The sequence below is a fragment of the Salvelinus fontinalis genome, chromosome 32, assembly GCF_029448725.1.
Source record: "Salvelinus fontinalis isolate EN_2023a chromosome 32, ASM2944872v1, whole genome shotgun sequence".
Taxonomy (NCBI): Eukaryota; Metazoa; Chordata; class Actinopteri; order Salmoniformes; family Salmonidae; genus Salvelinus; species Salvelinus fontinalis.
The window spans coordinates 30,405,378-30,419,394 of NC_074696.1; the positions used below are offsets into that span (position 1 = coordinate 30,405,378).

A 14,017-nucleotide genomic window follows, 5' to 3' on the forward strand; every position below is an offset into this window, starting at 1 on the left:
GAGATGACACTCCATGGTCTGAGTAGAGGGTTAGGAATGTCCCCTGCGTGCAGGTCCAGGGTAGGTTAGGGTGCTCTGGGTTACCCAGTGTGGGTGTAGAGATGGAGAACCACATCCCCAGCTCCCCAGCTCTGGGCTGGCTAGGCAGAGCTCCACCATAAGGGGGCACTCCCATCCCACAGTGGAGAAAGAGAGGGAGAGAGAGGAGTAGAAGAGAGAGGAGAAGAGGCAGGCCCCAGCCTCATACAGCACAGCAGCCATTACTGTTTCAGAAACACAAGGCTGCAGCATGAGAAACTCACTACCACCAATGGTACCTTATACAACATAAAGCCAACCATACACACAGCGCTATAGAATCGACTACAACGCATTACTGCGGTCTTAGACCGAAACTATTGTAGAATATCCTAATATTCAAGCAATGTAAGAGCGTGGGGGATAATTGATTACATCTAAATACATTTAAATGAAAATCATTCCACCCGCTAGTCTCTGCCCTGACGGCAGGTAGGGCAGCAGAGCCAAATACAACGCAGTACACCCCAAACCTACGTGCTGTTCTCTCCCCTACCACACGCCACTCTGAACCCTCCTAATCTAAAAGGTATGTTCCCTCTACAGACCTAGTCCTTCCCCAGTCCCATCTCGCTTGAGACCAACATAAGCCTGCTACTTAAAACAGAAAGCCATATGGGGATTGTAATTAATGGAAAAGGTAGAGGAGGCAACGTGGGAAGGGGACATCGTATAAAAAGGTAACAGACTGCTATCCAGTTTTTTAACGGCATAATAAACTAAATCAATATTGCTCAGGTGTTCTTTTCAGAATTCTATATGATTATGCTTACGAGCACAGATGGGTCAAATGTTTAGTCATGAAAAAAATAGTCTACCTGACTAGATGGGTTTGTAAACATTCAACACCTGAACATTGAGGTTCTCTACTGGTAGTAACACACACTGCAGCAGCCTGTGTGTAATACAGAGCAGAGAGGGGAGGGGGGGGGTCTGACTGCTGTGAATAATGGGGCTAGGGTGTTTGTGTGTGTGGGGAGGGGGGGGGGGCTTTTGTACATATCACAATGGTAGAGGAGAATCCCAAAGCTCTGCACAGATGCCCCAGTGAGGCAGGCAGCTGCCCTGGCCTGGGTGAGGGGTGTTGGGATAGGAGGGGCTGGGAGGGAGGGACCAGGGTCTGCCTAGCCTGCCTGATACCAGGGGCTGATCTGGGGCTGGGAGGGAGGAACCACAGCCTGTCTGATACCAGGGGCTGATCTGCGTGCTGGGAGGGAGGAACCACAGCCTGTCTGATACCAGTGGCTGATCTGAGGGCTGGGAGGGAGGAACCACAGCCTGTCTGATACCAGGGGCTGATCTGGGGGCTGGGAGAGAGGAACAACAGCCTGTCTGATACCAGGGGCTGATCTGGGGGCTGGGAGAGAGGAACCACAGCCTGTCTGATACCAGGGGCTGATCTGGGGGCTGGGAGAGAGGAACAACAGCCTGTCTGATACCAGGGGCTGATCTGGGGGCTGGGAGAGAGGAACCACAGCCTGTCTGATACCAGGGGCTGATCTGGGGGCTGGGAGAGAGGAACAACAGCCTGTCTGATACCAGGGGCTGATCTGCATGCTGGGAGGGAGGAACCACAGCCTGTCTGATACCAGGGGCTGATCTGGGGGCTGGGAGAGAGGAACAACAGCCTGTCTGATACCAGGGGCTGATCTGCATGCTGGGAGGGAGGAACCACAGCCTGTCTGATACCAGGGGCTGATCTGGGGGCTGGGAGAGAGGAACCACAGCCTGTCTGATACCAGGGGCTGATCTGGGGGCTGGGAGGGAGGAACCACAGCCTATCTGATACCAGGGGCTGATCTGCGTGCTGGGAGGGAGGAACCACAGCCTGTCTGATACCAGTGGCTGATCTGAGGGCTGGGAGGGAGGAACCACAGCCTGTCTGATACCAGGGGCTGATCTGCGGGCTGGGAGGGAGGAACCACAGCCTGTCTGATACCAGGGGCTGATCTGCGTGCTGGGAGGGAGGAACCACAGCCTGTCTGATACCAGGGGCTGAGCATCTTGACTGGCTGCATCACTGCTTGGTATGGCAATTGCACCGCCCTTGACAGCAAAGCACTAGAGGGTGGTGCGGACAGCCCAGTACATCACTGGGGCAGGGCTCCCTGCCATCCAGGAACTCTATATCAGGCGGTGTCAGAGGAAGGCCCGAAAACTTACCAAAGACTCCAGCCACCTAAGCCACAGACTGTTCACTCTGCTGCCGTACGGTAAACGGTACCGGAGCATCAGCTTCTAACCCGAACCCATAAAATTGCTAAATAGTCAATTAATGGTACCCAAATTATTTGCACTGACGCTACATAAACTCACTAGACTATACAGTGCATCCAGAAATGATTCACACCCCTTCACTTTTACATATTTTGTTACATTACAGCCTTATTCTAAAATTGATTAAATCATTTTTCCCCCCCCATCAACAATCTCCACACAATACCAAAGCAAAAACAGGTTAAGAAATGTTAGCACATTTATTTTAAAAAAAAAACTGAAATATTACATTTAGATACGTATTCAGACCTCTTACTCAGCACTTTGTTGAAGCACCTTTGGCAGCGATTACAGCCTAGTCTTCGGTATGACGCTACAAGATTGGCACACCTGTATTTGGTGGAGTTTCTCCCATTCTTCTCAACAGATCCTCTCAAGCTTGGTCAGGTTGGATGGGGAGCGTCGCTGCACAGCTTTTTTCAGGTCTCTCCAAAGATGTCTGGGCTCTGGCTAGCCCACTCAAGGACATGTAACGATGCCTTCGCCCCAGTCTGAGGTCCTGAGCGCTCTGGAACAGGTTTTCATCAAGGATCTCTGTACTTTGCACCGTTCATCTTTCCCTCAATCCTGACTAGTATCCCAGTCCCTGCCACTGAAAGACATCCCCACAGCATGATGCTGCCATCAACATGCTTCACCGTAGGAATGGTGCAAGGTTTCCTCCATGCATGACGCTTGGTAACCAGGCCAAAGAGTTCAATCTTGGTTTCATCAGAACAGAGAATCTTGTTTCTCATAGTCAGAGTCTTAAGGTTTCTTTTGGCAAACTCCAAGCGGTCTGTCATGTGCCTTTTACTGTGGAGTGGCTTCCGTCTGGCCGCTCTAACCATAAAGGCCTGATTGGTGGAGTGCTGCAGAGATGGGAGAACCTTCCAGAAGGACAACCATCTCCACAGAGGAACTCAGGAGCTCTGTCAGAGTGACCATCGAGTTCTTGGTCACCTCCAATCATTTGACTTTACCACAGGTAAACATCAAGTTGTAGAAACATCAAGGATGATCAATGGAAAAAGGATGCACCTGAGCTCAATTTCAAGTCTCATAGCAAAGGGTCTGAATACTTAATTCCGTAGTTGTTTTTTTTTTTTTTTTTTGCAGGCCAGCATCCCGGAGTTGCCTCTTCACTGTTGAAGTTGAGACTGGTGTTTTGCGGTTACTATTTAATGAAACTGCCAGTTGAGGACTTGGGAGGCGTCCGTTTCTCAAATTAGACACTAATGTACTTGTCCTCTTGCTCAGTTGTGCACCGGGGCCTCACACTCATTCTGTTCTAGTTAGAGACAGTTTGCGCTGTTCTGTGAAGGGAGTAGTGCACAGCGTTGTACGAGATCTTCAGTTTCTTGGCAAATGCTCGCATGGAATAGCCTTAATTTCTCAGAACAAGAATACACTGGCGAGTTTCTGAAGAATGTTCTTTGTTTCTGGTCATTTTGAGCCTGTAATCAAACCCACAAATGCTGATGCTCCAGATACTCAACTAGTCTAAAGGACAGTTTTATTTATTAATACATTTCAACTGCGCTAACATAATTGCAAAAGGGTTTCCTAATGATCAATTAGCCTTTTAAAATTCTAAACTTGGATTAGCTAACAACCTGCCATTGGAACACAGGAGTGATGGTTGCTGATAATGGGCCTCTGTATGCCTATGTTGATATTCTATTTTTAAAAATCTGCCGTTTCAAGCTACAATAGTCATTTACAACATTAGCAATGTCTACACTGTATTTCTGATCAAATTGATGTTATTTTAAAATGGACCATTTTTTAAACGATCTTTCAAAAACAAGGACATTTCTAAGTGACGCCAAATGTTTGAACGGTAGTGTGTTATACATACACACACACACACATTTATATACACATATACACACACACTACCAGTCAAAAGTTTGGATACACCTACTCACTCAATGGTTACCCTTTATTTTTACTATTTTCTACATTGTAGTGAAGACATCAACTATGAAATAACACCGTAACCAAAAAAAAGTGTTAAACAAATCAAAATATATTTTATATTTGAGATTCTTCATAGTAGCCACCCTTTGACTTGATGACAGCTTTGCACACTCTTGGCATTATTTCAACCAGCTTCATGAGGCAGTCACCTGGAATGCATTTCAACTAACAGGTGTGCCTTAAGTTAATAAGTGGAATTTCTTTCCTGCTTAATGCGTTTGAGCTATTAAGTTGCGTTGTGACAAGGTAGGGGTGGTATACAGAAGATAACCTTATTTGGTAAAAGTCCAAGTCCATATTATGGCAAGAACAGCTCAAATAAGCAAAGAGAAACGACAGTCCATCATTACTTTAAGACATGAAGGACAGTCAATTCGGAAAATTAAGAACTTTGAAAGTTTCTTCAAGTGCAGTCGCAAAAACCATCAAGCAGTATGATGAAACTGGATTTCATGGAAGGCCAAAGGAATGGAAGACCCAGATATACCTCTGCTGCAGAGAATAAGTTAATTCAAGTTAACTGCACCACAGATTGGAGCCCAAAAAAATGCTTCAGAGTGTTCAAGTAACAGACATGTCTCACCATCACCTGTTCAGAGACTGTGTGAACCAGGCCTTCATGGTCGAATTACTGCAAAGAAACCACTACTAAAGGACACCAATAAGAAGAGACTTGCTTGGGCCAAGAAACATGAGCAACGGACATTAGACCGGTGGAAATCTGTCCTTTTGGTCTGATGAGTCCAAATTTGAGATTTTTGGTTCCAGCGCCGTGTCTTTGTGAGACGCAGAGTAGGTGAACGGATGATCTCTGCATGTGTGGTTTCCACCGTGAAACAGAGGTGGTGTGATGGTGCTTTGCTGGTGGCACCGTCTGGTTTCTATTTAGAATTCAAGGCACACTTAACCAGCATGGGTATCACAGCATTCTGCAGCGATATGCTATCCCATCTGGTTTGCGCTTACTGTGACTATCATTTGTTTTTCAACAGGACAATGACCCAACACAACTCTAGCTACACAACTCTAGCCTGTATAAGGGCTATTTGACCAAGAAGGAGAGTGATGAGTGCTGCGTCAGATGACATGGCCTCCACAATCCCCCAACCTCAACCCAATTGAGATGGTTTGGGATGAGTTGGAACATCAGCCAACAAGTGGTCAGCATATGTGGGAACTCCTTCAAGACTGTTGGAAAAGCATTCCTCATGAAGCTGGTTGAGAGAATGCAAAGACTGTGCAAAGCAGTCAAGTCAAAGGGTGGCTACTTTGAAGAATCTAAAATATATTTGGATTTGTTTAACTGGTACACATACATACCTACCTACACAATCCCACACACATTCACTACATACGCAAATACACACACACTTTTAGACTCATCATATGCTGCTGCTACTCTGTTCTTTATTTTACTCTTATTATCTATCCTGATGCCTACTCACTTTACCCTGCTTCCATGTACACATCTACCTCCTACCTCTAAACACTAATCTGTTATTCCCTGTATATAGCTTCATTCTTGTGTATTTTATTTTATTCCATGTGTTACCATTTAATTTTTTTCAACTGCATCGTTGGGAAGGGCTCGTAAGCAAGCATTTCACGGTAAAGTCTACACCAGTTGTATTCGGTGCATGTGACAAATAAAATGTGATTTTATTTGATTCAGACTGCTTGCTTCTCTGCCTTGTTCTCCAGAGCAACGCCCCTCCCACCGACGACAGACACCCAGCAACAACCCAAAGTAGACTAGATGGCGCTGCCAAAGCCCTTCACTAACTGACCCAACCACCGTTTCTCAGAGCAGAACAACAAAAGGTGGTTTAATCTAAAAGAGCATTACTTCAAATGTAATGAGCTGTTTTGGTGCATCTTAAATCCCCCTGTCCAAGCAACCACCACAGAGAAAGAGAGAGCAGAGAGGATAGACAGTGCTGCAGTCAGCCACTGCCTTTGTGCTGAAAAACTAGCTCAGCCTAGCAGAAATGGAGGGGGGAGGGGCGTGCTTGTGTGAGAGAGTGTGCGCGTATGTGTGCACAAGAGCAAAAAGCAGGCTAGGTTAGCCAGCTCCAAAACAATTCACTGAGGCAAATTCAAACAATACATTATCAGCAGATTGAATTTTCTCAAGTACATTAATTAAAAATCATGTACGTACGGGAGAGAGAATGAGATGGAGCAGAGGGGGGGGGGTTGAGAGAAAAAGAGTAGAGAAACCGAGAGGCAGTCAACCCAGGAATCTGAATAAGACACGTGGGCACAGGAAGCTCTGGCCCCAGAATAGCAACAGGAAATACGCCCAGGACACTGAATACTGCAACGACAGGCAGAGCAGAGAGAGAGGTTCGCAAAATAAGGCTGAGCCGAAGCTGATTTACACACACAGAGACAGAGGGTGATTCCTTACAAAACCAGGACAAAAAAAAGACCATGATTTCTCACAACATTTAATCTATAGAATAGTCCTTTGGAGGAAGGATTGTTGACATTTGTATCTAAAAGCATAATTTTGAAGAAATCAACGTTAGCATATTTATGACATTTTGGCCTTCCCAGGCCTCCTTTAAGACTCCATGTTTTATGGAGTAGGTGCTACACAGCAAACATTCGTGTCATATGAAGCTTTATATGGAATCCTGAGTGGCGCAGCGGCCTAAGGCACTCCATCTCAGTGCTAGAGGTGTCACTACAGACCCTGGTTCGATCCCGGGCTGTATCACAACCGGCCGTGATCGGGAGTCCCATAGGGCGGCGCACAATTGGCCCAGCATCGTCCGGGTTAGGGGAGGGTTTGGCCGTCATTGTAAAATAATAATTTGTTCTTATGTGACCTACCTAGTTAAATAAAAGGTTACATTTACGTCTTGCTTTGTAATAAAAGTAGTATTTTGATTTCAATTTAAAAAATCTTATATTAATTTATTGAAAATATGGACATTCTGAATGGGGAAATGTTTCAACATCTTGTTGAACATAATATAATCTACAGGCTAATTGAAGTTCCATAGTAGGCTCTCTGCTACCTTTAGAGTTATGATCGGATTTGTCTGCATTACCAACAGAGTGAATGTGAAAATCGATTTTTTTCACATTCTGCTGGTGATTTGCAGGATTTGCAATGATGTAAAAGGAGGGTTGTGATTGGTTACATTGCCTACTATTCAAATTTCTAAAATTGGCCAAACCAACAAAAGGCAAGAGAAAGGTTGGGGCTGAGTAGGGTGAGAGAGAAAAAGTGGTCCGGCCTAGCTAGGCAGAATGCGCCAGAGCTGTGTCGCACAAACAAGCTGTACTGCTGCAGAGGAGTAGAGAGAACTTGGAACATACACTGTAGGTCATGGGGGCTGTTTGGGAGATGCGGGTGGTCCGCTAGCAGTGATGCAAGCCACAAGTTCCTGTGTGAAGGAATCTAAGGGTGGGGCCCAATTGGGCTTTCCTCTTGCACACAAACACGCTGGACAACACAGACCCTGAATCGTATAAGTTCTGAATCAACTACTTCAGATGGAACACTTGTTAATGAGAAAAGGAGAAAAGCGGAAGGGAGGGATGAAAAGAGAGGGCGGAAAAACAACAGAGAGCGAGTGTGTGACCAACATGTGACCTTCCCCTCTCTCGCTCCTCCTCTCTCTAGTCCAGAGCTCTTTCAGTCAGTCAGTGCCCACACACCGAGTCCTTAGGATCCTTAGCAGCGGGGGCAAAAGACCAAGACCAGTGGGAGTGTCAGTGGGATTAGCCCCACGTTGGGAGAGGGGTACAAAAGAAACTCTCAGAGGGCAAGTAGGAGATTAAAAAAAGAGAGAGGGGGGGAAGACTTTCCCATTCCCACAGAGGGCTGACATGGAGAGGAAGTGTCACTTCCAGGGAAAGTGAAAGAACTGCCTGACATTGACAACACTGAGACCGCTACCCTCCCCCTCTACACACCCCTATGACAGACAGACACACACACAGTGACAGACAGACAGTGAGACAGACACACACACAGTGACAGACAGACAGTGACAGACAGACAGTGACAGACAGACACACAGTGACAGACAGACACACAGTGACAGACAGACACACAGTGACAGACAGACACACAGTGACAGACAGACACACAGTGACAGACAGACACACAGTGACAGACAGACACACAGTGACAGACAGACACACAGTGACAGACACACACACAGTGACACACAGAACCACAGTGACACACAGAACCACACGGTGACAGACACACAGTGACAGACAGACACACACACAGTGACAGACACACAGTGACAGACAGACACAGTGACAGACACACAGTGACAGACAGACACAGTGACAGACACACAGTGACAGACACACACAGTGACACACACACAGTGACAGACACACAGTGACACACACACAGTGACAGACAGACACAGTGACAGACAGACACAGTGACACACACACAGTGACAGACAGACACAGTGACACACACACAGTGACAGACAGACACAGTGACACACACACAGTGACAGACAGACACAGTGACACACACACAGTGACAGACAGACACAGTGACACACACACAGTGACAGACAGACACAGTGACAGACACACACAGTGACAGACACAGTGACAGACACACACAGTGACAGACACACACAGTGACAGACACACACAGTGACAGACACACACAGTGACAGACACACACAGTGACAGACACACACAGTGACAGACACACACAGTGACAGACACACACAGTGACAGACAGACAGACACACACAGTGACAGACAGACAGACACACACAGTGACAGACAGACAGACACACACAGTGACAGACAGACAGACACACACAGTGACAGACAGACAGACACACACAGTGACAGACAGACAGACACACACAGTGACAGACAGACAGACACACACAGTGACAGACAGACAGACACACACAGTGACAGACAGACAGACACACACAGTGACAGACAGACAGACACACACAGTGACAGACAGACAGACACACACAGTGACAGACAGACAGACACACACAGTGACAGACAGACAGACACACACAGTGACAGACAGACAGACACACACAGTGACAGACAGACAGACACACACAGTGACAGACAGACAGACACACACAGTGACAGACAGACAGACACACACAGTGACAGACAGACAGACACACACAGTGACAGACAGACAGACACACACAGTGACAGACAGACAGACACACACAGTGACAGACAGACACACACAGTGACAGACAGACACACACAGTGACAGACAGACACACACAGTGACAGACAGACACACACAGTGACAGACAGACACACACAGTGACATACAGACACACACACAGTGGTGTGTGTGTAGGTCTGGGGTTTTGTGTCATAACTATGGGCCTTGTAAATTATATTACAATATCCATATAACCCAGAGGACTTCAACCTATGCTCCTACAGTAGTGACCCCCTGACCCCTGTATGTCTCTGCATGGAGCCAAACCGAGGCCAAGCCGAGGCCTAGACGACCCGGGGTCAGAGCCACCTAAGCAGGGTTAAATCCTCTCTCTCACGGCCTGGAGAGAGTCCAGGCCTCCCCATACGACCTCACATCGTGGTCATCTTGGGTTTAGGTCAGGACTTTGACTAGGCCATTACAAAACTAAAATGTTGTTGCTTTTATGACATTTGGATGTAGACTTGCTTGTGTTTTGGATCATTGTCTTGATGCATGACGGGACCCATGTAGTCCAAAAAGCACCTGGGAGCACATGGATGATCGTCAAGACTCCTGGAAGTCAAAAGTGTAACTTATTGGAAAACATGGTTCCCGTTATGTCTGGTGAAAAGCAAAACTGCATTCCACAGAAATGAACTCATACCAACAGTCAGGCAAGGTGTTGGTTGCGTGATGGTTTTGGGATGCTTTGCTGCCTGTGGGCCTGGACGACTTGCCATCACTGAAAGAACCATGAATTCTGCTCTGCATCAGAGAATGTCAGTCCATCCGTATGAGCTGAAGTGAAGACAATGATACAAAACACACAAATAAGTCTACATAAGAATGGCTGAAATGCAAACAAAAGTTTTGGAATGGCTTAGTCAAAATCCAGACCTGTTGCGGCAGGACCTGCAACGAGCATTTCATGCTCGAAAACCCACAAATGTCGCTGAGTTAAAGCAGTTCTGCATGGAAAGAGTGGGCCAAAATTCCTCCACCGCGATGTGAGAGACTGATCAACAACTACAGGAAGCATTTGGTTGGAGTCACTGACAACTAAAGGTGTCCCAACTAGTTATTGGGTGTAAGGGGGCAATTACTTTTCACACTGGGGCATTGGGTGGTGGTGCAAAACTTTGTTTATTAAATAAATAAAATAAGGATCAACATTGTGTTATTTGTTCACAAATGTTCCCTTCATCTAATATTAGGTTTTGGTTGAAGTTCTGATAACACGGTGTAATAAAAACACGATTATAAGAAGAGTGCGGTATGTGGAATAACAGTATGTTGAACACAGAGCGAGAGTGAGAGAGTGAGAGAGTGAGAGAGTGAGAGAGTGAGAGAGTGAGTGAGTGAGTGAGTGAGTGAGTGAGTGAGTGAGTGAGTGAGTGAGTGAGTGAGTGAGTGAGTGAGTGAGAGTGAGAGTGTGAGTGAGAGTGAGAGAGTGAGTGAGGGAGAGAGTGAGGGAGAGAGTGTTTGCAGTTCCGTTAGCAACCTGGCTGAAAACAAACGAGGAACCAGCTCAACTTGTCCATCTGGTTTCAACCTCGCTGCCTGGCTGTTTTTCTATTTTCTCATGCTGGTTGTTGTTGTGCTACCAGGGCTTGACTACCGTCTGTCAGTTAGTCTTGTGGATTCCCACAGGAATATGCAGCAGACAGAAACACTGGTTGTCAGCACCTGGATCAAACAGACCAGTCTGCATGTACAACAGCTGAGGAGGTGTGGCCTTGCTAAAGTTAAATAAATTCACCAGAAATGTTATGGTGAAACCAAATGGAAATTTCCACATTGTGTGAACAATTAAGTTTTTCAAACGTTTCATTTTAAAAAGGCAGTAGACCTAAACTATCCTAAAGCTACCTACCTGACATTGCATAATTATAAACCACCAATGTGCTCTGTTCTGGTTGGGCTATCATTTGGCATTGGCTAAGGCAACACTGGCTTTATGATATGGCTGAGGCGATCAGTGTTTTATCTCCACTGTTCTGGCTGAGGTGTTAGCCAGCCAGCCGTGTGTGTGTGTGTGTGGCTGGCTGAAAGGCAGCATGGCTAAAGTTGGCGGGACTAATCTGCACACTCTGTCATGTGCACTCCACGGGGAAGGTAGGGGGAGGAGGGGGCGGCAGGCAATGTGGAATCTGCTTGTCCAGACCTCTGCCAGATGAATGGCTCTCGTAGCCAATCACACACAGCCGATGGGGGGAATCCCCAGGAAACACAACCTCCTTGGCCAATGGCTGAGTCCCGAGATAAATAAATAGGATAAATAAGAGAGGGAAACACATCCTTAGCGCTAGCGCGTGTTGCTCAATCACTCCCCCTCCCTCCCTCCCTCCCTCCCTCACTTTCATTATATCTCATTAACAATCTCATTTTTCACTTTCTATCCCTGCCGCCTTGAATGAGGTCATATGTGTTCTCTGTCTCAACCTATAAACAACCACAGATACTGACTTCAACTGGAGTGTTATACTCTTTCACACAGAGAGAGAAGTAGTGAAAGTTCAAAACCCTTTCCTTTCATAATCCGGTATCTTGAATTAGCATTTGCTAATTAATTAGGGGTGAAATAAAAAGGTAAATTTCAAAGTGAAAAATATCAAATATAAATCACCTTTTATTTACCGCATGAACATGTTTTCACCTGCTTCTCGAGACAGGTTAATCATGAACATGTTTTCACCTGCTTCTCGAGACAGGTTAATCATGAACATGTTTTCACCTGCTTCTCGAGACAGGTTAATCATGAACATGTTTTCACCTGCTTCTCGAGACAGGTTAATCATGAACATGTTTTCACCTGCTTCTCGAGACAGGTTAATCATGAACATGTTTTCACCTGCTTCTCGAGACAGGTTAATTGTGCTTCAGTAAATGTGGCCTTTTACGCAACTCGACTCCTCTGTTCGTCCCACAGCTCCACCAACCTGCCCTTTCTCCTTACCTCTCCTCTCAGAAACCTGATTCACAGCTACTCCCTGCAGTGTGAAGGGAACGCTCACGTCAGAATAACTGTCAACCCAGGAGAGAGTCTATAAAGACCGTGACGTGTGTGTGTTTGTGTTCCAGCTTATTACCATGTGAACAGTCAAGGTCAACTCAGCCAGCAGCCAGTCCAAAAGAGGGGGCTGGCCCGGAGGAGGTGGATATGCTAAAATAAGGTGCCGGGAAAGAGGTCTGCTGAGTTGACAGTCAGGGAGGTAGTGTTTGTTGTAGTGGTAGAATGATAGAATGTGTGCATGTACGTGTGTGTTGAGTGACAGACTGTTAATGTGTTGGGAGGGCTCACCGGTAAGCTAGAAGGCCGTCCCTGCATGCTGTCCTCTGCTCCACTCTTTGTGGAAGTCATGGGCTGGTTGGAGGGGGGAGCACTGGACTGGGAGCTGAACGAGTCCTGGGAGAGCTCCTGAAGAGAGAGGGAGGAAAAAGGGTGAGGAAAAAAAGATGACTGTCTGTAGACTGAGGAACCTACACTTCCTTTTTCCATATCAAAAGGACATCTTCCTGCCGACTTACGTTAGCTCCCCAAGCTAATGCCTAGGTCTTAGTTTAACGGGTGGGTGGAGTTTTACCTGCGGCGGAGGTGGAAACCGCTGGAAGGGCGACTGCTGCAGGGGTGGGGTCTGGGAGTAGGGTGAGGGCTGGCCCTGCTGAGACTGACCCTGCTGCTGGGGGGGTCCACTGTGACCTGGAGAAGGGTGGTGGCCCTGGGGGCCTGGGGAGGGCTGATGGCCTGTGGGTGGCTGCTGCCCACCATGGCTAGGGGGTGGCTGGTGGCCTGGAGAGGGTTGGTGGCCTGGGGGTTGTTGATGGCCCGGGGGTGGCTGGGCCTGTGGAGGGGCCGCCCTTTCTTGCTGCTGGGGGGGTCCTTGCTGCTGCGAGGGGAGCTGCTGCTGTGGAGGCTGCTGCCCTTGCCCTTGGGGTCCTTGCTGCTGAGGGTAGCTGGGCTGGGGGCCCTGACCCTGAGGCACGGCCTGGCCCTGCTGGGGACCCGGCTGCTGCGGTCCCTGGTTGTAGGGCGGCTGGATCTGAGGTGGACCCACCTGCGGAGGCCCTTGGCCCTGGGGATAGGGGCCGGGGGCCCCAGGCTGGCTGTGTTGGGCTGAGGGCTGACCCTGTGAGGGGTGGACCTGCTGGGGGTAGGGGGACTGCTGCTGACCAGCGTGTGGTGGGGGGCCATGCTGGCCGTAGTAGCCCTGGCTCTGCTGACCGTAGCCCCCTGGACCCTGCTGCCCATAGCCGGCCATCTAGAGAGGACAAACAGCAATGTTACAATCTATATCAGGGGTCTCAAACTCATGGTCCACGGACCCATTTAATGCAGCCCACTGCAAAAAATGTGTCCAAAAAAAAGGTGTGGGGGGGTGGTTGAGTCCCCTGGGCTACATAAAGACGCGGTTATTTTAGTCCTATTGAGACCAAGATATCTTTTATAAGGAAGCCCTGTATACACATACAGTTGAAGTAGGAAGTTTACATACACCTTAGCCAAATACATTT

General features: G+C 47.6%; 1 protein-coding gene across 2 annotated transcripts in view; it reads right to left on the reverse strand.

Moving 5' to 3' along the window:
• Positions 1-14,017, reverse strand: part of LOC129831063 (AT-rich interactive domain-containing protein 1A-like) — a 53,865-nt gene that overhangs the window by 20,644 nt on the left and 19,204 nt on the right. For both annotated transcript variants that reach the window (XM_055894080.1, XM_055894079.1), the window contains exons 3-4: positions 13,090-13,764; positions 12,807-12,923 (exon numbers count right to left, since the gene is read on the reverse strand). In XM_055894080.1, coding sequence (XP_055750055.1) covers positions 12,807-12,923; positions 13,090-13,764 — 792 coding nt within the window. The remainder of the gene's footprint in view (positions 1-12,806; positions 12,924-13,089; positions 13,765-14,017) is intronic.